The 26766-nt window shown below is 47.9% G+C and overlaps 1 protein-coding gene across 1 annotated transcript; it reads left to right on the top strand.

Moving 5' to 3' along the window:
- Window positions 1–647: 647 nt before the first annotated feature.
- CKAP4 (cytoskeleton associated protein 4) lies at window positions 648–9455 on the top strand. Its single transcript, XM_069585243.1, has 2 exons — window positions 648–1401; window positions 6991–9455. Exons 1-2 carry the CDS (start codon window positions 949–951, stop codon window positions 8305–8307), a joined length of 1770 nt encoding a protein of 589 aa, XP_069441344.1. The 5' UTR covers window positions 648–948; the 3' UTR covers window positions 8308–9455.
- Window positions 9456–26766: the final 17311 nt, after the last annotated feature.

Genomic DNA, 26766 nt, shown 5'->3' with positions numbered 1-26766 from the left:
GGGGGTTTCCCCAGCTCCCCGGGAAAAGGAATGGGGGTCCCTTCCTGCCCCTTTACTCCCACTCCCAGGAGTACGGCTCCTGGGGGCCCCCCATCATTTCCTCTCTTCGCAAGGGTCCAGAAGGGAGTGGGGCTCGCGCTGAGTCCTCAACACCAGATTTTGCCCGGCTCCTCCACTTCCGACCCGCCCGGCCGCCTTTCCCCGGGGCACCCGGGGCCCCAGCTCAGTCGCCAGTCCGGGTCCCAGTTGACCCAGCCCTTCGCCCCCTCCCTGTGGCCACCTCGGCAGCCGCTTCCCGCTTCCTTAGACCGGGCCTGGCCGCCCCCCACCTCGCCCCCTACAGCCGCCTGCCCTGACCTCCACTGACCCGGCTGGGACACCATCGTCGCCCCCCGCCCCCACCGTGCCCCAGGAGACCCTGCTCGGCCACCACCCTCCCCTCCGCCGAACCCCCAAGCCCCGGACCTTTCTGCTGGGCCGCCCCTCTTCCTCAGCCACCCTCCTCCCACCCCGGCTCCCGTAGGCCAGGCTGGGCCGCCGCCTTCCCCCAACTCCCCTCGCCCTATCCCAGCCTCCGTAGACCCCGCGGGGCCGCCCCCCGCTCGGCCCTCCCTCTTTGGGGTCGTGGCGGCAAGGGGAGGGGCCGCCCGCCGGCCCCAGCGTGCGTGGCAGGCGCGCCGGGCTCGGCTCTGCCGGCCTCCCTTCCCGGGAGGCGGGGTCGGCGCGCGGCGGCGGCGGCGGAGGCAGGCCCCCTCCTCCTTCCTCCCTCGCCCGGCCTCCTTCCGTGCCCGCCCGCCCGCTCTCGCTCTCTCGCTCTCGGCCGCTCCGACGCCAACAGCGCCCGCGTGCTGCTCGCCCAGCCCCGGGGGAGCCCGAGGAAGTTTCCCCGGCCGCGCGCCCCACTCGCTCGCCTCGCAGCCCGCGGCCTCAGCCGCCGCCGCGCCCGCCATGCCCTCGGCCAAACAAAGGGGCTCCAAGGGCGGCCACGGCGCCGCGAGCCCCTCGGAGAAGGGCGCCCACCCGTCGGGCGGCGCGGATGACGTGGCGAAGAAGCCGCCGCCGGCGCCGCAGCAGCACCCGCCGCCGCCCGCGCCGCACCCGCAGCAGCAGCACCCGCCGCAGCATCCGCAGAACCAGGCGCACGGCAAGGGCGGCCACCGCGGCGGCAAGTCCTCCTCCTCCGCCGCCGCTGCCGCCGCCTCGTCCTCCGCGTCCTGCTCGCGCAGGCTCGGCCGGGTGCTCAACTTTCTCTTCTACCTCGCCCTGGTGGCGGCGGCCGCCTTCTCGGGCTGGTGTGTCCACCACGTCCTGGAGGAGGTCCAGCACGTCCGGCGCAGCCACCAGGACTTCTCTCGGCAGCGGGAGGAGTTGGGTCAGGGCTTGCAGGGCGTCGAGCAGAAGGTGGGTACCAAGGCCCCCCAACCGCCGTGCTCCCGGCGGCGGCGGCCCCCGCACCCACAGCCAGGCCCCCTCGTGCCCTCCCGGCGGGGGCCCTCGCCGGCCCAGGCCGGGTGTCCTCTGCCAGCTGCCCGGGGTCCCCTCGCCCCGGCCCTTGGCTCCGAGGCAGCCCCCAGACCCTCTTTGTTAATGGCCGCTGAGGAATCGCCCCGAGGGATGGACCGCTTCGAGGATGTTCCGGCCGCCTGGGAGGGTGGGCCAAGGGCCTGTCACAGGACATTAGCGGTGACCTGTAAGGAAGCCGGCAGGCTCTGGGGAGCTCATTCTTTTTGGATTAGGAACCGCTGAATGGGCAGAGTTGCCTGGAGAGGAGCTTGGAAGGGAAACCAGCGCATCCCTGGAAGCCTCGGGCAAGGCCGCACCTCTGCTCTCCCCGTGGGAGACATCTGAGCCAGATTTTAATAGACCCAGAGCCCGGGGAAAGAGAAGCTAGTATTGTTACTCATTTGTATAGTTCTGATGAAATATTTCATCTCGTTAGGCCCCCTGCGCTTTATTAGACCAGTGTACCTAAGTGGGCCTTGGAAGTATATGATAGCATATTTCAGCCTTAGAGGAGAGGAACGGCCAAAGATACTAGGTCACACTGGTGAATAATACAGAGGTACATTTATATGGTGTTTAGAGGGCTTACTCACTTATTATCTAATCCTCATAGCAACCTTGGGAGGGAGGGAAGGAGAGAGGACGGGCAGTTTTGACTCTGTTTTCCAGACCAGAAAATTGAGATTTAGAGCTTAATTGATAAAGACTGCAACTGGTGAGTGGCAGTTTGCATGACAGCCTTGAGGCCACTGGGGCCTGTTTCAGGTTTGGATGGACCCACCTTTCAACAGGAAGCTGCTTAGGGTCTGCCTTTTCTGATTTTTCTTTTTACACCAAGCGCAGCTCCTTCAGCCTCATTCCCTCTCCTCCGTCCTCATGTCATTGCTCAATGAAACTTGGTTGCATGATTGAAACAAAAAATCCCGCCACCACTTCTGAGCCCGGAATTGCTGCCTCCTTTTCCCAGCATGCTGCCGGCCCTGCCAAGTTTCTATTGACTGTGTAGAATATGCAGGACTAGGAATTTCCTCTTAAGACTGGCGGAGCAACTGGAGTGAGTCATTTTGCTCCATGCTGCAGGCCAAGGGAGGTGACTTTTTGAAGGGAACTAAGTAGGCAGCGCTGCTTTGCCTATCTGGAATGTCAAATCATTCTTAAAAAATAGACATACTGCTGAAGTATCATCAGTAGGCTCTCTGTTTCCTCTCTTGATCCACCCACTTACCAATCAATCATAATATTTGGTGATAGTGACATGGCTCCTGGTAGGCCCTGTGGAGGGTGCGAGGGTGCAAAGGACAAATCCTATTTGTGAAGCAGCCCGCAGGTAGGTTTTGGTTGAGGGTAACTGCTGTGTGAGTTCAGAAGAGAGAGAAGGTGGAGTTTGCCCAGGCCTGTGACCCAGTGGCCAGCATGGTACCAGTCTAGACTCTGTATGGTGGTGGATAACTGTTGAGAGACGGCATGAGGAACACACAGGCTTGTTTGGTGGACACTACATGGCCATCCTGCCCACAGCAGAGTAACATTTAGGAGGCTGTGAGAGAGGAGGCTGAAGTTGAGGCCCAGATGTTGGAGGTCTTGAGTTGAGGCAGGAGAAATTGAGGTTTATTCTCTCTGCTTCCTCCCTGCCCCTCCCTTATTCTTCCATCTGGTTCCCATTCTTGCTCCATCTCAGCTTTGTACAGATTCCCTTTCCTCTTTGGGTACTCAGTTCTCCCATCTCCACAGTAAGGGGAGGACTCTTTCCAGGTTTTCAAGAATCCTCCTGGCTGTAAACCATTGAAATTACGACCTTTCTTTTTTAGTAGTGTAGTCAGGCTCATATCTGATGCCTCATGTTTATTGTGCATTCATCTGACTCTCACGGTGCCAGCAGGTACTGATAAGTACTGATATGATCCCCTTTCCACAGACCGGAAGAGTGAACAGCAGGAGGCTGAGTAACTCTACATGGTTACACAACCAGCAAGCAGCAGTGCTAGGATTCAAACTGCAGTGAACTCCTGGAACACGGTTCACCACTTACCTATTCATTTTGCCATCTTTCCCATGCCTTGCTTAGTACTTAGTAGGTGCTCAATTAATGTTCATTTCATTGACTTGGAACTTCCATTGCATGTGATCACTTCTCTCTGGATCTCCAGGGTGGCCAGTAGATTTTACTTTGCCTTAAGGAGTGAGTAGTGATGGATGGTCCTCTGACAGACTAAGTTTGAGCACCTTATTCCTCTGAGGATGAGGGTTTGGTTCTTCTCAGAGACGTATTCTTACTGTATTATTATTATTCATAATTAGTCTTCACTGAGGGCCAGGTGTTCCCAGTTCCCCTCTGAGACATGAGCACCATTGCACAGATAGGCCAGCTGAGTCTGGAGCAGTTGTGTTACTCATTCAGGGTCACATGCAGACCCTCAGTGGTGGAGCTGGGGTTGGAATCAGAGCAGTGTGACTTTGAAGCATGCTACTCCACTGCCCTTTTGGGTGCCCACCTGATCTCGTTCTCAGATGCTCTCTCAGTTCTGGGGCATGGCCCAGGTCTGCTGAATGGGCTGAGAGGCTGGCCTGTTCTTAGCCTGAAGATTCAGCAGGCACAAATGGGCGCAGAGCTTCAGAAACCCTGGTTCTGCTCTAGGCCCTCTGAAGGGCTTGGGTTGCCTTGGCAGATCCAGGGTGGCATACAGTGATTTTAGGAGTGGGCTTAAGGCCGGTGGGGTCAGTTGAATGAGGCTAAGAGCTGTTTGTGGGCGAGTGAGTTCTCTGGTCGTATTTCTTTGTTCTCTCATCTTGCTCTGGGCTAGGAGTCATGGCTTGAGGCTGAGCAGCATTTCTTGGCACTGAGTGCACTTTGAACATGCTTCTGCCCGGGTGTATCACTGGAGGCCAAGAGTGCAGTTTCTAAACTCAGATATTCTTGGATTCTGATGGTCAGCTCTACCACTTCCCAGGCTCCTGCTTTGTAAAATGGGGATCAATAGGAGCTGCCATGAGATTATTATGAGGGTGGATTGAGATGATATCTCTTACATTTGCATAATTATTTACATCAGATTCCTGTTGAATATCAGCCACCGCTAACTAGTCTCTTACCCCTGCCTCTGCTGTGAGCTCCTAGGGGGCAGGGATCCTGTCTTAGTGTCACTCTGCTCGGGCATCTTGTCCACCACTTAGTGGGCAATCCCACATATGTTAGGGAAACATAATATCACTGCATATTGATTATAATGGGGTTTTGCATGTGAAGATGAACAGCTCAGAAGATGAACAGTACCAACGCAGGGAGACACTTTCTGTGCTCTTTTCATTGGTTTCATCTGTCGTTTCTGATCTAGTCCCCTTCCTAGCCATCTGTAAAGAGCCAGTCCAGGTTAGGAGTGACAGACAGGTTGGGGGAAGTGGACCAGCCTAGTCTTCATCAGGCCTTGCTCTGTAAATTCATTCATTTTTTGATTCATTCAGAAAACACTGATGAACACCTACCATGTTTCAGGTACTGTGCCTACCTGTTGACACCTCTGTTCTGAAATCTGTGCTTAGAACAGGCAGATTCTGTGACTGAATAACCTAGTTTCAGAGGAGAGCTGTCTCTGGTACCTTCTCAAGGTGTCCTTTAATGACTCAGGTTATATTTGGTTGAGCAGGCAAATTGTCTAGTATTCTGGAGTCTGAGAACCTTATTCTAATCTGCTTTAAAATCACAGACTGGTAGAAGCAAAAAAGGACTTTAGCAACCAATTTGTTAATAGATGAAGAACTTGGGACTTGGAGTTTGAGTGTGACTTCCTTGTGCTCACAGAGCTGGTTATTGGTGGGACTGGAACTAGAGCCCAGGGTACTGTTCATAGTCCTGTAGTGTTTGCCCTTTGTCATTGGGCCAGGGGTGGGCTAGGAATCTGCAGACGGCTGAGCTACTCCAGAAAGATGCAGTGGTAATGAAGGTGACAGTTACTGTTTACAGGTGGCATGGTGGTGAAGAATCTACCTGCTCATGCAGGAGACGCAGCAGATGTGGATTTGATCCCTGGGTCAGGAAGATCCCCTGGAGGAGGAAATGGCTCTAGTATTCTTGCCTGGAAATTCCCATAGACAGAGGAGCTTTGAGGGCTACAGTCCATGGGGTCGCAAAGAGTCTGAGTGACTAGGCACAGCTATGTGTTAGGCCCAATTTAAGTGCTTTATATATATTAACTCACTTTATTCTCACAAAACAAACTAACAAGTTAGATACTATCTTTGTTTCCATCCTGTGGCTAAGGAAACCAAGGCATAGATAAGCTAAATTACTCCCCCATGACCACACAGCTAGGAAGTGTCCAAGCTAGGATTTGAGCATAGGTGGTCCCATTCTAGAACCCATGCTATTTCTTTTTAAGCCCTTCATTATGGAAATGTTCAAGCATTAAGAAAAGAAGAGATCAATATAGTGAACCCTACCTCCGATAATCATCAATTTTTTGCTATTTTATTTAATCCGTTCACCACCCCTTCCTCCTCTCATTTTGTTGTGCTTAGTTCTGCTCAGCAGTTCTGACTGTTATGGCAGGCCGTTAATCATCATACTCTCAGCCTCTCAGGACATGAAACCTGCTCCCTGGAGTGGTTCCCAGGTCAGACCCTGTTTAGGGTAGAATTTATTTAGAATGAATGTATAGTGGCAATCAGTGTCATAATGTGTTCAGAAGCCAGAAATTGCTGAGGGCCACTGGTCCACTGATCACATTTTCAGTTGAGGACGTAACTTGTTCAGAGCCAAAGAGTGAGAACTACCAAGCAGAGACCTGAACCTGGTCTCCTGCCTTCCTGCTCAGTGTCTCCCATGTGCCTCAGCTTTGTTTCTATGAAAACTTGAGACCTTTCAGTTGCAAGAGCTAAAAATTCAGCTAAAACTGCCCTAAAGAAAGATGGAGGGAGGAAGAGAGATAATTTATTGGCTCAAATTTACCAGTTCCAGAGTAGATTCCTTCCAGAGTAAATGCCTTCAGTATGGCTGTCTCCAGGGATTTAAATTGTATCTTCAGAACTTGATCTTGCCCTCGCTGAGTTCTGCTTCCTTCTGTGCTGGCTTATCTGTAGGCAGGCATTGATCATTGGTCTTAGCTGTTCCAGGCTTCCTTCATCCTATAGCTAGCAGTTCCAGTAGAAAGAGCTTTCTTTTCCCAGTAGTTTTAAGAGAAGTTATGCAATTGACTTGCTGGCCTGGTTTAGGCCACATGCCCATCCCCTAATCACTGTAGTTCCAGGCCTGGGTGGGGAAGTGGGTGGATGGAAAGCATTGATTGGTCAGGCCTAGAGGGCTTGCACTGGCGCCTTTGGGTTGGTCCCCCAAACCATATGGGCTGTGTTTAAGGATGGTTCCCCAAAGGAGAATTATGGTGCTGTTCTGTTGGCGGAGGGACTTTTAAGCTGGGCAGATCAAAAGAAATATAGCTGAATCGGATAAAACCCTTCAGCAGTTCTCTGTGGTTAACATCTGGATTTTGGTTACAGGTGCAGTCCCTACAAGCCACGTTCGGTACTTTTGAGTCCCTCGTGAGAAGCTCCCAACATAAACATGATCTCACAGAGAAAGCCGTGAAGCAGGGGGAGAGCGAGATCAACCGCATCAGTGAAGTTTTACAAAAACTCCAGAATGAGATCCTCAAAGACCTCTCTGATGGGATCCACGTGGTCAAGGATGCCAGGGAGCGGGACTTCACCTCCCTGGAGAACACAGTAGAGGAAAGGCTGACGGAGCTCACCAAGTCCATCAATGACAACATCGCCATCTTCACAGATGTCCAGAAGAGGAGCCAGAAGGAAATCAATGACGTGAAGGCCAAGGTCGCCTCTCTAGAAGACTTGGAGGGATATAAGCAGGATCTGAAAGCCTTGAAGGAAGTGGTTAAGGAAATACAAACCTCGGTGAAGTCCAAAGAGAAGGACATGGAGGCCCTGAGAAGCACCATCCAGACCATGGAGTCGGATGTCTACACGGAGGTCAAAGAACTGGTGAGCCTCAAGCAGGAGCAGCAGAGGTTCAAGGAGGCAGCTGATTCAGAACATCACACCCTTCAGGCGCTCACGGAGAAGATCCTCCGGGCTGAGGAATCTGCCGCCCACCTCCCCAAGGAGATCAGGAGACTCGAGGAGGAGCTTGGCCAGCTCAAGGCCGCAGCCCTCCGGCCAGAAGAAGATGGGGCCTTCAGACCCTCCGAGGCCTTTGAAACGCTCCAAAAGGAGAGCCAAGGCTTGGACTCGCGGTTGCAGAGCGTGGAAGATGGGGTGCAGGCGGCGCGGGCAGCCTGGGCGCGCCAGGGTGAGAGCCTGGAGGCTCTGCGCATGCAGAGCGAGGAGCAGGCACGGCGCCTGGCGGAGCTGCAGGAGCGCGTGGCCGACCTGGGCCCCGCCGCCGACGCCGAGGGAGGCCTGGCAAGCACAGTGCGTGGCCTCGGTGAGGCCCAGCTCTCTCTGGCCGGTGATGTGGACGAGCTGAAGCGCCGCATGGCCGAGCTCCCTGGCGCTGTGGAGGCTCTGCAGAAGGTACAGGAGCAGGTCCACACGCTGCTGGGCCGCGAGGCCACCGCCGCGCCCCCCCAGGACCTGCTGGACAGACTCTCCTCTCTCGACAACCTCAGAGCCTCTGTGGGCCAGGTGGAGTCGGACTTGAAAATGCTCAGGACTGCTGTGGACAGTTTGGTCGCGTACTCGGTGAAGATCGAGACCAACGAGAACAACTTGGAGTCGGCCAAGGGCTTGCTAGAGGACCTGAGGAATGACCTGGATAGGTTGTTTGTGAAAGTGGAAAAGATTCACGAGAAAGTCTAAATGGATTGCGTGTGCAGGGCACGGATGGCCAGTGCAGTTTTTCATGACCAAAAAAAAAAATGTTGATGACCTCCCCCTTACCTCTCCCCCCACAGCCAGGTCCCTCCACGACCCACACCACCAGGACCTCCCGGGCCTTCCACATTTTTGTGCCCGGTTAACTTATTTATGATGGTTATCACGCGCCACCGGTTGTGCAGAAGTCTTCTGCTTCAGCTTTGGGGCCGGGGGTTTCCTGAAGGCACGGCTTCTGTGCCTCAGAGGCACCTTCTAGAAGGGATGTCTCTCCCTAGTGTCAGGGAAGAACTGTAGTGGCTGCAGTTGAGGATTAACAGAAGCAGATTAACCTCAAAAATCCTGCCTGGCTGGCAGATTTCAAGCAAAATGTGGGGGGAGGAACTTTTCTTTCTAATTGTCTTTAAGGAAAATTCATTTTATTTTATTTTATTTTATTTTATTTTAGTACTTCTGGCCGAGGTTCATGAGATGTCACTCCTTGTCTTCCACTTCAAACTGGTTACAGTTCATTAAGGTCAACTCTGAATTGAGAGGGGGACAAGCCCTCCATTTTTAGTTGCATCAGCTGCTTGATGGTCGCCTTCTGTGGGGAAAGGTGTCTTTTCCATTCCTGAACCATTTCACGATCTCAGTGGTAACTATGCAAAGAATTCAGACGGTTCTGAATGTGAAGGCACAACCCCCCCCAGAGTCCCCTGTGGCTGACCTGTGTCACCTCTTGATAAGGCCCCAAATAGTGTGTTCAGAATAAGGGTTTAGAATCCCTGAGAGTCCTTGGATTCCTTCAGGAAATGTATTACGAGAGCTGCTCATAAAGGCATAGACTGCCTCCCCAGGGAATGGAGGCCACTGTCTCTCTTTTATCACAATGTTCGTGAAGAGGTTTGCTGTTAGCAGACCCCGTCCATCAGTGAGGAACGTGTGCATTTTCTGTAGCCTTTTGCTGTTTCCCTTCCCCCTTTGAGCTGTACTGTTCTTTAATGGCTGTCTTGCCCTTTAAAAAAGAAAAAAGAAAAAAAGAAAAAAAAAGGAAAAAGAAAAAAAAGGTTTGTTTAGTTTACTGTGAAATGAACTGTATGGCTTATTTACAGTATTTTTAATTCTTAATAAACACTTGAGCTTTGTTATGACTTTTCCAGAGTGGTGGTTTTCTGAGAATTTGATAACTTCTAACGATGTATTAATGTGCAGTATTCAGAATTAGAAAGATGGGTAGTTTTCAATTGTAAGCTTTTTTTTTTTTTTTAATTATTCAATCAAGATGTCCTCCCTGTTAGGACTGGGCACCTAGTTCTGATTTGACTATTAGCAGTTTTCTTTATAGGTCATTGCTTGATCCCAGTGCTTAACTATAGCAGAGGGTTACAACCCTTTTTTTTTAAATTTTTATTTTTACTGTATTTTACTTTACAATACTGTATTGGTTTTGCCATACATTGACATGAATCCACCATGGGTGTACATGCGTTCCCAAACATGAACCCCCCCCTCCCACCTCCCTCCCTGTAACATCTCTCTGGGTCATCACCGTGGCGCTAGCATTTTAAAGGCCTCCTAGCTGAGGGACTTCCCTGATGGTCCAGTGGCTAAGATTGTCCACTCCCAGTGCAGGGGACCCAGTTTCAATCCCTGGTCAGGGAGTTAGATCCCAAATGCCAGAGTTAAAAGAGCTTGAAGGCCACAGCTAAGACCTGAAGTGAGTGAAGTCGCTCAGTCGTGTCCAACTCTTTTGCGACCCCATAGACTGTAGCCTACCAGGCTTCTCCGTCCATGGGATTCTGCAGGCAAGAATAATGGAGTAGGTTAACATTTCCTTCTCCAGGGGATCTTCCTGACCCAGGGATCGAACCCAGGTCTCCTGTATTGGAGGCAGACGCTTTAACCTCTGAGCCACCAGGGAAGCCTGGTGCAGCCAAATAAGGAAAAATAAATGTTAAAAAAAATCACTAAAGGCTCCCTAGATGATTCTAATGTGCAGCCAGGTTTGAGAACCAGTGTGTTGATTCATCTGTGTGACCTTTGGCCCCTGTGCAAACCTAGGAATGTTGACTTCTCAGGTTGCCATATACCTACCACTCTATAACAAAGGATACTGTTTATTGAATTGAGTACCTGTCTGCCAGGCATGGTGCTTAGCACTTCATAGGCCTCTTTATTCCCTCTAGTACTCCCCGGAGGTAGGCACTATCATTTCCAGTTTTATAAAGGAACAACAGGCTTATAAACAAGCACAACGTACAGTCGTTAGCTAGGAAAGGGCAGGGCTGAGGTTTGAACCCAGTCCCTGCTCTTAACTGTAACAGCATCCTCCACCTTCCACTAGCACAAGGGCAGGGCTGCACTGACCTGTGCAACACCTGCTGTCTGTTGGTTCAGAGACTGCATTAGCTCTTTTCTCTCCCAAAGGGAGAGAGGATGCGGGGGAGACCAAGACCTGAGTGCATACGGAGCTTCAAGCTTCCGCTCTGACTGGAGGGCCCCTCATCTCTGAACTTCTCCGTCAGTCATTCTGCATCCTGGGGTCCACATCCCTAAGCCTTCACGACTCTTATTTTTTTCCAAAGCAGTTTGCACATCAAGATGGGCCCTTTATTAGTGTTAGCTATCGCATCTATTTTTATTTTAAAAGTCAAAGAGTTGATATGTATGTTTTAACAACTCATTTTGCCCTCTTTGGGGAGGGTGCTGAGCAAGGTAAACCCGCACGTTTGGAGCAAATTCTGATTCTTTCTCAGGTCGATTGGTTGCATCAGGCAATTTCTTGCTCTTTTACCTTCGTTTCTGCAGTCCTTAATCTCCGACTGTGGAGTAGTTTAATATATTCTCATTTAATATTCATAGTTGAAAACATCTACTAGGGTCAGAGAAGTAATTAGATATAAATTCAAGTGGTAAAGATAAAAGGAATGCACTATGAGATCTTTCCCCAAATAACAATCACAATTCAGTCTTATTCATGTGTCTGCTCACTTATTCATTCAATGGACATTTGTTGAGCCCATAGCCAAACATTTTGCCAAATATCAGTGAATGCAAGATGCACCTGACAAGATCCTTGTCTTTCAAGGACCTATAGCTGAGTGGAATGGGAGTAACAGTCCTAAAAGCTGGTAGATGGCATAAGGACTCACAGGTGCTATAGCCAGGTCTAATGGAGTACAGAAGAGAGAGTGGCAAGTTCTGCGAGAGTTGGGCTAGGGTGGTTAGAATAGACTTGCAGAGGCCTGCGGGAAATCAATTGGAATGTGTCCGTGAATAATGGGAACACTCAGGAAACATGAGGCTGCCCCACCCTTTGAACAGGGGATAGGCAAAAGTTATTGAAGGCCTTGATTAAACTGTGGGTGATTCAGGGACTTCCCTGGTGGTCAGGTGGCCAAGACTCCATACTCCCAGTGCAGGGTGCCCGGGTTTGATCCCTGGTCAGGGAACTAGATTCCACATGCCACAACTAAAAAGATCCCGAATGCCATAACGAAGATCAAAGATCTTGCATGCTGCAGTTAAGCCCCGATGCAGCCAAATAAATAAGAATAAATACTAAAAAACATAAAAAACTGTGGACGACCCAGCACCAGGATAATCGACTGCAGTGAAATTCCCCAGGCAAGACTGGCAGCATGCTGGTAAGGAAAGTGCTACCATGTCGCATGGCACTTAGCATGGTGATGATGGTGAGGGTGATGATGATACCTAACAGGATGACTGTGAGGGTTGCCAGGGGCCATGGGTGGAGAGGGTTTAGGTTAACACAGCATCTGGCTATAGCAAGAACTCCAGGGCTCATTCATGTGCAGCCACACCAGAGGGTGAAAGATTGAAATACTTCTGTGCTGCTTGGTAAACACCTGTGGCCCCGAGTGCCTTCTTTTGGGACCACTAACCTTCCTACAGTCTGGCAACTGGCTAAAATATGGATGTTCTGGAACCTCTAGGACAGTGCTTCAGCCTCACGGCCAGCATTAATTCTGATGACTGTGCACGCATGCTTTGACAGTGGTTAAATATTTAGAAATCACCCTATGTTTTCCACAAGAGCCTGTGGAAAAGACCCTGGAAAAGACCCTGATGCTGGGAACGATTGAGGTCAGGAGGAGAAGGGGCATCAAGAGGATGAGATGGTTGGATGGCATCACCAACTCAATGGGCATGCATTTGAGCAAACTCTGGGAGATCATGAAGGACAGGGAAGCCTGGCAGGCTGCAGTTCATGGGGTCACAAAGAGTCAGACATGACTGAGCAACAAGAAAATGTTTTCTTCAAAGCATGATTCTGAGCTATGGATCTAAATATCCAGTAACATCGGGACACACTGCACCCCCACCTCCACCCACCCCACCCCCCGCCATCTCACAGGGTTCAAAACTAAAGTCATTGTTTTTCCCTGGAATCAGTGTAACCACTGCTCCCTCGTTGCTTGAACTGAAGCTCAAGGATCCCTCCTGTCTTCTCAACTCTCCCTTTTCCTGTCCTTCCACATCCTCTTGGATAGAAGCCTAGACACAGCCACTCTGTCCCACATCCCCCAGCCTTTACTCCATCACTGGATGGTCCCTGAATTCCAGCAGCAACCGCTGACTGCACCCTCTGCCTATTAATACAGAAACCTGGTTTGTGCACTCACTGTTCATTCACTGCTTGGAGAGCACTGCTTTTTGTGGAACAAAGAGATGACGAGGAACGAGACATGTGGGTCCTGCCTTCATGAGGTTTACAGTCCAGCTCTGGGGAGGCAGTACACGTGGAAAGAAACAGAGCTACCTGTACAAACTGCAGTCCCTTTCTTGAGGGATGTGAAGCTCCCAATTGGCCTCTTTGTCCCCAGCCTGGTTCCCATTCAGGAAATCCCCAGTGGGTAACTGGTGTGATGTTTCTCAGAAGCTTTGAGAAAGAGAATGTCTCAAAAGTCAGCCTGTGTCCTTTCCCCCACTTAATCCTTCAGTGTCTTCCCTTTGGCTTCAGAAGAATATCCCAGTTAAAAACCTGTGCTCTTACAGACACAACAGGTCACATACTGTATGATTCCACATATATGAAATATCTAGAATAAATCTACAGCGACTGAAGGCAAGCTGATGGTTGTGGGGGCAGAGGGAGGGGGAAGGAGTTGTGGAGAGCATCTGCTTAACAGGCACCGGGTTTCTTTTGGGGTGATGAAAATGATACCATAATAGTGGTGGTTGTTACACGACACTGTGGTCATACTAAACTCCACTGAATGATTCACTTTAAAATGTTTACCTTTGTTATGTGAATTTCATCTCAATTTAAAAAATGGAAAAAACAAAAATAAACAGAGGAAAATCTTGTGCTCTGAATTACTCTAGAACTGATTTCTTCACTGAAAAATACCCAGTACTTCTTGAGTTTACTTTTATTGAAGTGTAACATGTGAGCTTTAAGGCATACACATCAGAAATACACAGCTGATTGGATTTTTACACATGACACACCACGTGCTAACCACCAGATCGAGACAGACGTTTCCAGTACCTCACAAGCTTCCTATGCCCCATAGTCATCTGTTCCCAAGGTAACCACTCTGCTGACTCCCATCACCATAGATTACTTTAGTCCATTCTTGACTTTTATATAGATTGAATCATACCACATAAGACCTGGAATTCCTTAAAAAAAAAAAAAAACTTCATTGAGATATAATTCACACAGTACAAAATTTATTAAAACATACAATTGCTCTTAGTACATTTACAGAAAGCTGAAGACACTCTTATTTGCTAAATCTTGCCCCTGTCACATACTTTTAAAAAAATGCGCATAGTAGGTGTTCAATAAACAGCATCTGTTTGCATTCATAAGGTTTTTTGAACTGGACAAAAAATTTTAGGGTCTCCATCTTGCTAGTCAACAACTCTGAGAGGACAAAGAAGTGTGAAGAGTGGTAGCAACCACTCCCCTCTCAGGCTGGGTCCAGAGGGGAGGAAGTGAAAACCACAGAGGCAGGGGCTTTGACTGCCTGTCCTCCTCCGCCGGCTGCATCTGGTCAAGACTGGATTCCACAGGCCGCCGTTTATTATGAACAGGGCAGAACTGTATTCACTCTGGGAGACAAGATGAAGGCTGAGGTCTCCTTTCCTTGAGAGATTCCCACACATGTATGCAGGATCACATGTAGTACGGCATGCAATGGTAAAGGGTTGCACACAGGAGGGACAGATGAGGCCCTGGACCTCTGTTGTTGCCTGCCCAGCATCAGTCCTCCCGTGTTTGGCAACAGCTCTTCTGTTTTTATTCACAGAATCACCCTTTCCCATTCTCAGTCCACTGCCATTTGATGAGACTGACCGTGATAAACACATGACCCAGGATTGGCCAGTGAGAGATCCCATTCTCCTGGTTTCACTTGTTCGAGATGAACAAGCCGACTGAAAAGATACACAAAGAAATACTACTCATGTAGACCCCCAAGGACTACACTAAAAAGATACACAAAGATCTTCCTGACCCAGGAATCAATCTGGGGTCTCCTGCATTGCAGGCAGATTTTTTACCATCTGAGCCACCAGGGAAGCCCTACCCAACATGAGAGTTAAATTTCATCTGGGGCGAAATGAGGACTGCAGCCCAGAGACAGCACCTCAGATGGACAGCTCCGAGAGACTGCTCCAAAGAGGCAATGGGGGAGGGTCGACATATAAGATTTTGGTGAAGGGGGAGCTTAATGCAATCAAGTGCTTGTTTTATAAATGATTTTCTCCTAGTCATAAGGAACTGATGTCACCACGAAGGGATTTGGTGATTTTCTAGATATGAAGAGATGAGAGGATTGGGATCATGAAATCAATTCCTGAAAATATCTGTCTAAAGACCTGTTCTACCAGTTTCCCTGGAGCACAGAGTGCCTCGCTCCCGACCCTGAATTCCGCTCAGAGGGTGCTGAAGGTTGGCAGCTGCAGCAGCACAGGGCTCAGTCTCCACAGAGGCCGATGGCAAAGGCCCTTGTTGTTGTTCAGTGGCTGGCAAATGCTCTTGGCAAGTGTCAATTTGTAGTTGACAAACACATGTCCCAATCTCACCCATTGCTGCTGGAACTTTCTAGAAAGGGGTGCCCTTTGTCCACTGGCTGGATATAAGCTTACAGCTGCTAGGGGCCATCTTATGTGGAGAGATCACTGAGAATGAAGCTGGCATAGAGGAGAGCAAATCCAAGGGATGGCAGTAACTGGTTCCTGATGACATAGAATGAGAACCTGGATCCAGCTGTGCCCCAAAGCTCCAGAAGCCACGTTCTTTACTACATGGAATCGTATACCATTTTGCCAACTTTTGGTTTCCCTGGTGGCCAGTGGTAACGTATCTGCCTGCAGTGCAAGAGACTTGGGTTCAATCCCTACGTCAGGATGATCCCTTGGAGAAGGAAATGGTAACCCATTCCAGTATTCTTGACTGAAGACTCCCATGGGTAGAGGAGCCTGGTGGGCTACAGTTCATGGGGTCACAAAGAGTCTGACACAAGTTAGTGACTAAGCAATGCCAACTTTCACATGGACACAAAGTGACGTGGAGCCATGCAAATGATGAGCATAATAGTCACTAAGTCATGACTGACACTTTTGTGACCTCCGTGGATTGACTGTGCCAGGCTCCTCTGTCCATGGGATTTTCCTGGTAAGAATATTGGAGTGAGTTGCCATTTCCTTCTCCAGGGGAATCTTCCTGACCCAGGGATCGAACCTACTTCTTCTTTGGTAGATGGACTCTTTACCATTGAGCCACTAGGGAGGGAATCCCTGTAAAACATGGTTCAGTTGCTCAGTCGTGTCTGACTCTTTGCCACCCCATGGAGTGCAGCACACCAAGCTTCCCTGTCCATCACCAACTCTCGGAGCTCACTCAAACTCATGCCCATCAAGTTGGTGATGCCATCCAACCATCTCATCCTCTGTCGTCCCCTTCTCCTCCTGCCTTCAGTCTTGCCCAGCATCAGGGTCTTTTCCAGTGAGTCTGTTCTTAGCATCAGGTGGCCAAAGAATTGGACTTTCAGCTTCAGCATCAGTCCTTCCAATGAGTATTCTGGACTGATTTCCTTTAGGATGGACTGGTTGGATCTCCTGGCAGTCCAATGGACTCTCAAGAGTCTTCTTCAACACCACAGCTCAAATGCATCAGTTCTTTGGTGCTCAGCTTTCTTTATAGTCCAACTCTCACATCCATACATGACTACTGGAAAAACCATAGCTTTAACTATAGGGACCTTTGCTGGCAAAATAATGCCTCTGATTTTAATATGCTGTCTAGATTGGTCATAGCTTTTCTTCCAAGGAGCAAGTGTCTTTTAATTTCATGGCTGCAATCACCATCTGCAGTGATTTTGGAGCCCAAGAAAATAAAGTCTCTCACTGTTTCCATTGTTTCCCCATCTATCTGTCATGAAGTGATGGGACTGGATGCCATGATCTTAGCTTTCTGAATGTTGAGTTTTAAGCCAACCTTTTCACTCTCCTCTTTCACTTTCATCAAGAGGCTCTTTAGTTCTTCACTTTCTGGCATAAGGGTGGTGCCATATGCATATCTGAGGTTATTGATATTTTACCCAGCAATCTTGACTTCAGCTTGTGCTTCATCCAGCCCAGAATTTCTCATGATGTACTCTGCATATAAGTTAAATAAGCAAAACAAGCAAATAAGTAAAAGACTGTAAATACCTAAAAAGTCTGGTAACCTAATCAATGACTACTTTATCCCTTGTTCAACCAATGTACTCCAAAACAATAATAAAAATGAATAAATCAGAACCTGTGTATCAATGTGAATGGATCTCTTAACTAAATGCTGAGTGGGGAAAAAAAAAAGAAAAGAAAATACATAGTATAAGAACTTGTAAATAAAATTAAGAACGCATACAAAATAATACTTTATATTATAGTACAAGGATCAAAAAGTAGCTAGGATACTGACTATCCAAATTCAGATTGGTTTCTTAGGGTAAGTGGGGATTACCTGGGCATTCATTATATTGTTCTTAATATCTTTCTTCTTCTCTTAACAATTTATTATGAAAATTTAAACAAAAAATGGAAAGAATTGTCCAGTGAACACTCATACTTTTACTACTGAGATACTACAATGAATATTTTACTATCACATATATTTCCCACGCGTGCATGCATGCCAAGTCATCTCAGTTGTGTCCGACTCTTTGCTAACCACTTGGCCCTCAGGAAGCTCTCAGTCTCTCAGTATTCTTGATAGTTTTTTGTATGTCAGAAATGTTTCGCAATGAAAATTTTTTAAAAAGGAAGAAACACCAAGGGAAACATTCATACTTTAAAAAAATTGAATTATAACTAACAGAAAACACTATATTAGTTTCGGGTGTTACAGTGATTTGATATTTTTATACATTATGAAATGATTACCACAAGAAGTCTAATAACCATTTGTCACTGCCCAAAGTGGTTACAATTTTATTGACTATATTCCGTATGCTATATGGCTTCCCAGGTCGCATTAGTGGTAAAGAACTTGCCTGCCAATGCAGGAGACGCAAGAGATGTGGGTTCAATCCCTGGGTCAGGAAGATTTCCTGGAGTAGGGAATGGCAGCCCACTCCAATATTCTTGCTTGGAAAATCCCATGGACAGAGGAGCCTGGTGGGTTATAGTCCATGGGGTCTTGAAGAGTGGGACACAACTGAGCATGCACGCGCACACACACACACACACACACACACAATGTTGTGCATTACATTCCCATGATTTACTTATTTAATAATTGAAAGTTTGTGCCTCCTATTCCCGTTTACCTATTCCATCTCTTCCCTCCGTCCCCTGTCACTCTGGTAACCACCAGTTTGTTCTCTGCATCTGTGACTGTTTTATTTTGTTTTGCTTTCTAGATTCCACAACTAAGTGAGATCATAGGGTATTTCATATACTTCATTGCATATACATGCCACGTCTTCTTTATCCATTCATCTATTGATAGACAGGTTGCTTCCATTTCTTGCCCACTGAAAATAATGCTGCACTAAACATACGCGTGCACATATCTTTTCAACTTAGCGTTTTTGTTTCCCTTGGGTAAACACCAAGAAGTGGAGCTGCTGGATCACCTGGGAGCTCTGGTTTTTATTTTATTTTTTGAGGAACCTCAATACTATTTTTCACTGAGGCTGCACCACTTTATGTTCCCACCCACAGTGGAAGGGCTCCCCTTTGCTCCACATTTCTGCCACTTGTTGTTTCTTGTCTTTTTGATGATAGCCATTCTGACTATCAGAATGATGTGAGAGTGTGAGATAGGAAAACAAATGACCATCTCCGTATGTTTCATGAGGAGCTATATTTAAAGATGATTAATTACTTTTCATGATAGTCAAGCTAAATAGCCACATGGCAGGCCTTGGAGAGCTCAGGCTAAAAAAGTATTCCTGACCTCCCTTATTTTACAGACCAAGGGCAGGGGTACTGAGACTCAGGGAGAGGAACTTGCTCCCCAAGTTCAGAAACTAATTGTTAAGGAGACAGAGCTAGTTTCTTCTCTTCTCTCTATTTGTTTGGGCTCCACCCTAGGCCTAAGCAAATGTCTGAAATGTCCAGAGACAAGCAAAGCTGAGTCCTTGCAAGCAGGAACTGCATTCTGGCAGGAAGGGGAGTGGCCCCTTGGCTGGTGCTCAGCGTATTGGTCCTGAGCAGCCAAGAGCAATACCTGTTGGGCAATGGGCTGTGGGGAAACCTCAGCCTGTCTGTGTGTAAATACCTGATAGTGTTGACATGCCTGTTATTAATTGGGTGTAGTTGCCCAGTGTGATGGTGCTTTTGTTGTTATTGTTTAGTTACCATTGTGTCCAACTCTTTGAGACCCCACTTACGCACTGTAGCCCAGGCTTCCCCAGTGGCTCAGTGGTAAAAAAAAAAAAAAAATCCACTTGCAAAGCTGAAGCCACAGGAGACATGGATTTGATCCTTGGGTCAGGAAGACCCCCCAGTAGGATGACATGGCAACCCACTCCAGGATTCTTGCCTGGAGAGTCCCATGGACAGAGGAGCCTGGCAGGCTACAGTCCCTATGGTTGCAAAGAGTCAGACATGACTGAAGTCACTGAGCTCACTCGCTCAGACTACAGCCCGCCAGGCTTCTCTGCCCATAGAAGTCTTCCCAGTTAAGAAGACTGGAATGGGTAGCCGTTTCCTTCTCTAGGAGATCTTCCCAGACCAGGGATCAAACCTGTGTCTCCAACATTGACAAGCAGATTCTTTTCCACTGAACCACCAGTTAAGATCCTTACTGTCCTACAGAGTCACTCTTAGAAACTCAGGAACATAGGTCTACATTTCTCATGCACTGGATTGTCCTGGTTTATTCTCCTTGGGAGGTTCCCAGTTGAAGTTTTATTTTTTTGGTCGTGCCAAATCTTAGTTCCTCCACCAGGGATCAAACTCATGCCCCCTGTGGTGGAAATGTGGAGTCCGTACCACTGAACTGCCAGGGAATTCTACCCAGCTGAAATTTTAAGGACTGGAGGCAGGGAGGAAAAGGACCTAGGGATCAGAAAGTTGGTTTAGTTCCATCTGCTGGCCTGTTTTTCTTTGGATAATTCATCTTCTCTCTCTGGACCCCTGTCTGCCCTCCTGTCTGTAAAGTGAGGAGGGTGATAAAATGATCTCCAAGTTTTCTTCCAGCTCCAGCTTCCCTTGACTTCATCATCTTACATGATTCTTTGGGAGCATATTGTGGGTAGTAGGAGAGCTGAGGGAAAAAGAACTTGAGCGTGGGCAAATCCCTGAAGGGCAGATACGACTTCTGTGTTAACCAAGGCTGTATTCCTAGCTCTCATTTGTGTCTGGCATAAAGTAGGTGCACAAATACTTTCTCTTCCCAAGGTGGAGATAGTGACTTGTCAGTTTTGCTATTGGCAGTAGCTGCTAGACTAGCCTGACATAGTGGGTAATTTCATCCGAAGTCTGTTTACTTAGAAGACTCCCTGATGCACCAGGAGCAAATCCAAAGTAGCTCACTCTCTTGAACTGTTTCCGCGGAGGTGTAACCCCAAACCTGTGAGGCTGAAGGCTGTAAGAAGCAGAGATGCCACTTGAAGTGAGAATTTAGCGCCATCTAGTGTCTGAATTTCAGCTTCAGCATTGAAGCTGAAACTCCAATACTTTGGCCACCTGATGAGAAGAACTGATTCATAGGAAAAGACCCTGATGCTGGGAAAGATTGAAGGCAGGAGGAGAAGGGGAGGACAGAGGATGGGATGGTTGGATGGCATCACTGACTCGATGGACATGAGTTTGAGCAAGTTCCGGGAGTTGGTGATGGACAGGGAGGCCTGGCGTGCTGCAGTCCATGGGGTCACAAAGAGTCAGACATGACTGAACGACTGAACAGACCGAGTGTCTGAACTGGGGATCACAGGAATGATTTCTTCATTTTTCTAGGTATTCTGTTTCATAAAGGAGTGATAAATCCAGTTGTGCCAATTAAAATATACCAAGAAAACCCACTATTTAAAAGACTCATGAACGTATTTACATGTGACATGAACATTATTGTAATATGTATATTCTCCCCCTACTTAGCTCCCTCTGAAAACTGAGATAACAATAAAGGGCTTTGTTAACAGGAGTCTTTTGTTAGCAGAAGCTTAGAAAGTCCTTAAGGCTCTATCCTTCCCACATCCAGCTAGTTCAGAGGGCAGGTACTGACCCTTAAAGCATGCTTAGTTGTTAACATAAGTATCTGAGTTTTATGTCATGCATTAATTAAAACACATTTCTTATCTCACTCAATCCTGGTGATTATCCTAGGGAGTAAGAATGACAGTCTCTAACTAGCTGATCATTCACTGCTGTTGAAAAAGTTTCATTAATTTGCCTTCACGTTATACAGTAATTGTTGGGGAGAGGATTCAGACTCACATTGGTCTGTCTCTAACAACTGTTTTCTGTGTACTAAAAATCACATTTTTTTTGCCAAAATAATACAATTGACATCCCATAATAACCATAATTTTCTTGGGCTCCAAAATCACTGCAGACAAACTGCAGCCATAGAATTAAAAGACACTTGCTCCTTGGAGGGAAAGCTACGACAATCCTAGACAGTGTATTAAAAAGCACAGACAACACTTTGCCAACAAAGGCGTGTATAGTCAAAGATATGGTTTTTCCAGTAGTCAAGTACAGCTGTGAGAGTTGGACCATAAAGAAGGCAGAGTGCTGAAGAAATGATGCTTTTGAACTGTGGTGTTGGAAAAGACACCTGAGAGTCCCTTGGACAGCAAAGAGATCAAACCAGTCAATCCTAAAGAAAATCAACCCTGAATATTCATTGGAAGGACGGAGACTAAAGCAGAAGCTCCAACACTTTGGCCACCTGATGCAAAGAGCCAACTCATGGGAAAAGACCCTGATGCTGGGAAAGATTGAGGGCAAGAGGAGAAGGGGATGACAGAGGATGAGATGGTTGGATGGCATCACCGACTCAATGGATATGAATCTGAGCAAACACCTGGATATAGTGAAGGACAGGTGAGTCTGGTGTGTTGCAGTCCAGGGGGTCACAAAGAGTTGGACATGACTTAGCAACTGAAAAACAACAACAAATCCAAGGATACAACTCTACATACTTGTATGGTGTATATGATACTGATGGTTAGAAACTGGGTTCTGGAGCCAGATTACCTGAGTTTAGATCCGTTGGACATAGAGAAAGATACTGATGGGCTCTGAGCCTCCATTTCCCATTATAAATTGGGATGATGCTAAGAATTCTTACTTCATAGGGTTGTGTGACCCTTAACAGAGTCATTACATCTCAGGTGCTGAGAACAGTGCCCTTCACACAATATGGTGCTCCGTAAATATTACTTCAAAATTGACTGTAAGGCAGGGAGTTGAAAATATCAGTTCAGTTCAGTTCATTTCAGTTGCTCAGTCTTATCCGACTCTTTGCAATCCCATGAACTGTAGCACGCCAGGCCTCCCTGTCCATCACCAACTCCTGGAGTTTCCTCAAACTCATGTCCATTGAGTTGGTGGTGCCATCCAACCATCTCATCCTGTGTCGTCCCCTTCTCCTTCTGCCCCCAATCTTTCCTAGCATCAGGGTCTTTTCAAATGAGTCAGCTCTTCGTATCAGGTGGCCAATGTATTGGAGTTTCAGCTTCAACATCAGTCCTTCCAATGAACATTCAGGACTGATTTCCTTTAGGAGGGACTGGTTGGATCTCCTTGAAGTCCAAGGGACTCTCAAGAGTCTTCTCCAACACCACAGTTCAAAAGCATCAATTCTTCGGCGCTCAGCCTTCTTCACAGTCCAACTCTCACATCCATACATGACCACGGGAAAAACAATAGCCTTGACTAGATGGACCTTTGTTGGCAAAGTAACATCTCTGCTTTTCAATATGCTGTCTAGGTTGGTCATAAATTTCCTTCCAAGGAGCAAGCGTCTTTTAATTTCATGGCTGCAGTCACCATCTGCAGTGATTTTGGAGCCCCCCAAAATAAAGTCTCTCACTGTTTCCACTGTTTCCCCATCTATTTGCCAGGAAGTGATGGGACTGGATGCCATGATCTTAGTTTTCTGAATGTTGAGCTTTAAGCCAACTTTTTCACTCTCCTCTTTCACTTTCATCAAGATGCTCTTTAATTCTTCTTCACTTTCAGCCCTAAGGGTGGTGTCATCTGAAAATATAAGTCTTACGAAATGAACTGACTTGTAGTTGGACAGCAAAATGCATGTTGAGAATTTTGAGTCTGAACATCTCCAGGTGGGCCTGTGTTCTGAGATCCTTGAAAGTCCCACCATTCACTCAAGTCTGCTTCTATATCCATTTAGGACCCTTGTTTGGCTCTCAAAGGTATTTGGGATTTTGATCCTTGCTGTGTATGAGATGAACTAATGGAAACTGTCACTCTGAGAAATGGAAACTTTGGGCTCTTTGTAAATCTCTTTTAAGGCCTGCAACCTCATGTTGGAGATCTTTGGGTTCTCTTGTCATGCAGCATGGTTTCTCCTGCCAAGAACAAGGGCTCTGCTAGCCAAGAACTAGGCCCAGCTCTAGCTTCACCTTCCTTACCTCTTTCCACAGATGTCTACTTTTCTCCGTCCCTCTCAGGGAGGAACTAGCTCCCAGAGGTCAGAAGGGGTGCTAGAAAAAGTGAGTACAATTTGTAAAGAGAAACGCCACCTAGAACCCCAATCCCTGGAGTCACTCTGCAGAGAGTCTGCCCTGTGAGGTGTCAAAGCAAGAGTCTTGAAAACTACACGCAGACCAAAAGGGCAATTTCCCTCCACTGCCAGAAGGGGGCAGTGTAGTGTAGAGCACTGAGAGGAGATAAATTCCTGGAGCGGAGGGTTCTAGTTCAGACTCTGCTTGGAAGTAGCAGTGACCTGCACAATAAGCTTGGCCCCATTTTCCCTGATGTTCAGCTTTAAGGTTCTGCGGTTCTATTAGGAGAGAATAGGATGAACTAGCCAAGAACTCCAAGTTGGCTTATGTAAGTAAGAAACCAGAAATGGGGGGGGGGAGTGGGGGAGGGGTAAAAATGGGGGGGTGGTGTGCACAGCTAAGAAGTTTCTTTTGTGGGGGATTCAAAACCTCTCTATGGGGCTTCCCAGTAAAGAATCCACCTGCCAGTGCAGAAGACCCAAGAGACAAGGGTTTGATCCCTCAGTTGGGAAGATCCCCTGGAGAAGGAAGTGGCAACTCACTCCAGTATTCTCACTTGGAAAATTCCATGGGCAGTGGAGCCTGGGTGTCTATGGGGTCCCAAAGAATCGGACATGACTGAGTGACTGAGCATGCCTGAAAACCTCTCTACTGAAAGCAGCAGGTGGAAAAAGCCTTAAAACAGCTCTTTTAGGATCACATGCTCAGGTTGGGCGGCCCCATCAAACCACCCCAAGGAGTCTGGAATGGATCACCATGCCCTGCTCCTGTCCTTGTTGGTGCCAAAGCTTAATCCCCCCAAAAACATTTACAGTTACAAACAGCACTCATCACTGGTGGTTTTCCCATCTCTGCATTGTGTAATAGCCAGAGCCTATTTTTTTCTTGATGGAAATTCTTTCCAGAAATAATGGCTGATGCAGAGCCTGCAGTGGCCTCAGGGTGCCCCTTGGCAGAGGTTAAAAAGTGAAGTCAGTAGGCAAAACCCTTTCTGGCTCAGCAGCTCCATGAAGTTGCCTTGCTTGCTAGGATTTAGAAGCCCCATGGGAGGCCTGTGAGACCCTGACGATTTGGGGCAGGGATATTTTCCACTGAAGTCATTTGATTGGTGCTCTCAGAAGTCAGAGACAATGAAGTTATATCTTAAGAGAGCACCAAGGGAGAGCTTATCATTAGGAGCCTGTGTGCATGCTAAGTTGCTACAGTCATATCTGACTCTGTGATCCTATGGATTGTAGCCTGCCAAGCTGCTCTGTTCATGGGATTCTCCTGGCAAGAATACTGGAGTGGGTTGCCATTTCCTTCTCCAGAGGAACAAACCTGTGTCTCTTATGTCTTCTGCATTGGTAGGTGGATTCTCTACTACTAGCTCCACCTATTGTGCATCGCTGCTGCTGCTAAGTCGCTTTGGTCGTGTCCGACTCTTTGTGACCCCATAGACGGCAGCCCACCAGCCTCTGCTGTCCCTGGGATTCTCCAGGCAATAACATTGGAGTGGGTTGCCATTTCCTTCTCCAATGCATGAAAGTGGAAAGTGAAAGTTAAGTCACTCAGCCGTGTCTGACTCTTCGTGACCCCATGGACTGCAGCCCACCAGGCTCCTCCGTCCATGGGATTTTCCAGGCAAGAGTACTGGAGTGGGGTGCCATTGCCTTCTCCGTTATGCATCTCTATTGGTCTCTAATTCTGCCAGACTCACTAAAAAGCCAGCTGCAAAAGCATAAACTCTGGGCAGGGTGCCTTGTTCAGAAGCCTCTTACCAAGCTTCCCATCTCCCAGCCTGTTCCTACATCCATTGGCTGTGGACCTCTTGCTTCACTTCCTGTTATTACCCTTGAATTTCTTGGAGCTGGTGGAGGCAGGATAGCCTAGGGGCTAGGAACACAGGCTCTGGACCTCAGCTGTCTGGGTGTGTGACTCAGGGCAAGTTCCTTAACTCCTCATTGCCTTGGTTCCTCACCTGTAAAATGGGGGTGATTATAATAGTACCTGCCTCACAGAGTATGTGTGAGGATGAAAGTACTTAGCACTTATACTATGAGGATGAAAGCACTTAGCACCTATACTACTAGTACTTAGTATAGGTAGGCACTTGGTAAAGATTTGTGGAATATATAGATTCAGGTCTACATTGCAGAGACTCATGGATGCAGAGGAAAAAAGTCCCAGAAGAAAACGTATTTAAAAATCACTGTCTCTACTTGAGGTGGATAGAGGGACTGGATTTGCTCACCTGTCTGAAACAACTAAATACTAATACACAATAAGTGTTTACTAAATGTTTGCTGTGGTTATTGTTTTCATGCTTCAACTCCCTGCTCACAAAAAGTGTGTGAAGCCTGTTAAACTATTAGCCTCATGTTACTGCCAAGGAAATTGAGGCTCAGAGAGGTTCCATGACTTGGCTGAGGTCACTTAGCTAGTCAGTCAGGGGAATAATCAAGAGCTGAACATTCTAGAAGCTGTGTTCTGGACCATGCTATCATGTCTAGGCCTGCAGCCTGCCACGTGTTTGGTGATATCTGCTGAATGACTGACCCCAGCCATCTGGACCGTCTCCATCCTTCCCCTTCCTCTCTTTTCTCTTCAGCCTCTTCCTCCTCGGGTCTGCCCAGGCAAGTCTGGAACACGCTCCTCTCTCTCCTATTCAGAAAGAAAAGAACAGAAGAGAAAACCTCCAGTGCTTATCCTACCTCTTGCCTCCGCCCACAGGCCACCTTCTCGGAGTCACCTGTGCTTGTCTCCCTACCTTATCTCAGTCCAGTGATCTGAATTCCCCTCTGTGTGGTCACACGGTTCCTGCGGAAGTCACCAGTGGTTTCTGAGATCTTTCCATTCTCATTTCCCTTGGTCTGTGTCCACTAGCCATGCCTGCTCCCTCCCTTGCTGTCCACTTTACCGCACACTGCTGGTTTTCTTCTCACTTCCCTGGCCACTCCCTCTTGGGATATGTGCCATCTCAATCAGACCTAAGGGCTTGACCATGGGCAATCCTCTCTCCTGGCTCTATCCTCTCTTCCTGGGTGATGCCCTCTGTTCCTGGGCTTAACATACCACCTCCATAGGCTGAGGACACCAGAGTTTCATCTCCAGCCTTGAACTCTCTCCTGAGTTCTAAGCCAGCTCTGGTTAAGGGCACGCTTGGTGTTTAAAGACCTTGCAGCAGACTATCTGTCTTTGGAACCCAGTTTCTATTTGGGGAGATGAGACAAGCTGTTCTCTCTTCTAGTTCTCAGCCATTCACAAACTCTCAGCCCAGAGCTTGGACTCTTTGAGGTGCAGAGATCATCAGAGGTCA

This window comes from Ovis canadensis, chromosome 3 (assembly GCF_042477335.2).
Source record: "Ovis canadensis isolate MfBH-ARS-UI-01 breed Bighorn chromosome 3, ARS-UI_OviCan_v2, whole genome shotgun sequence".
Taxonomy (NCBI): domain Eukaryota; kingdom Metazoa; phylum Chordata; class Mammalia; order Artiodactyla; family Bovidae; genus Ovis; species Ovis canadensis.
Note: the sequence above shows the minus strand (reverse complement) of the source record. Positions and strands in the feature narration are given on the sequence as shown.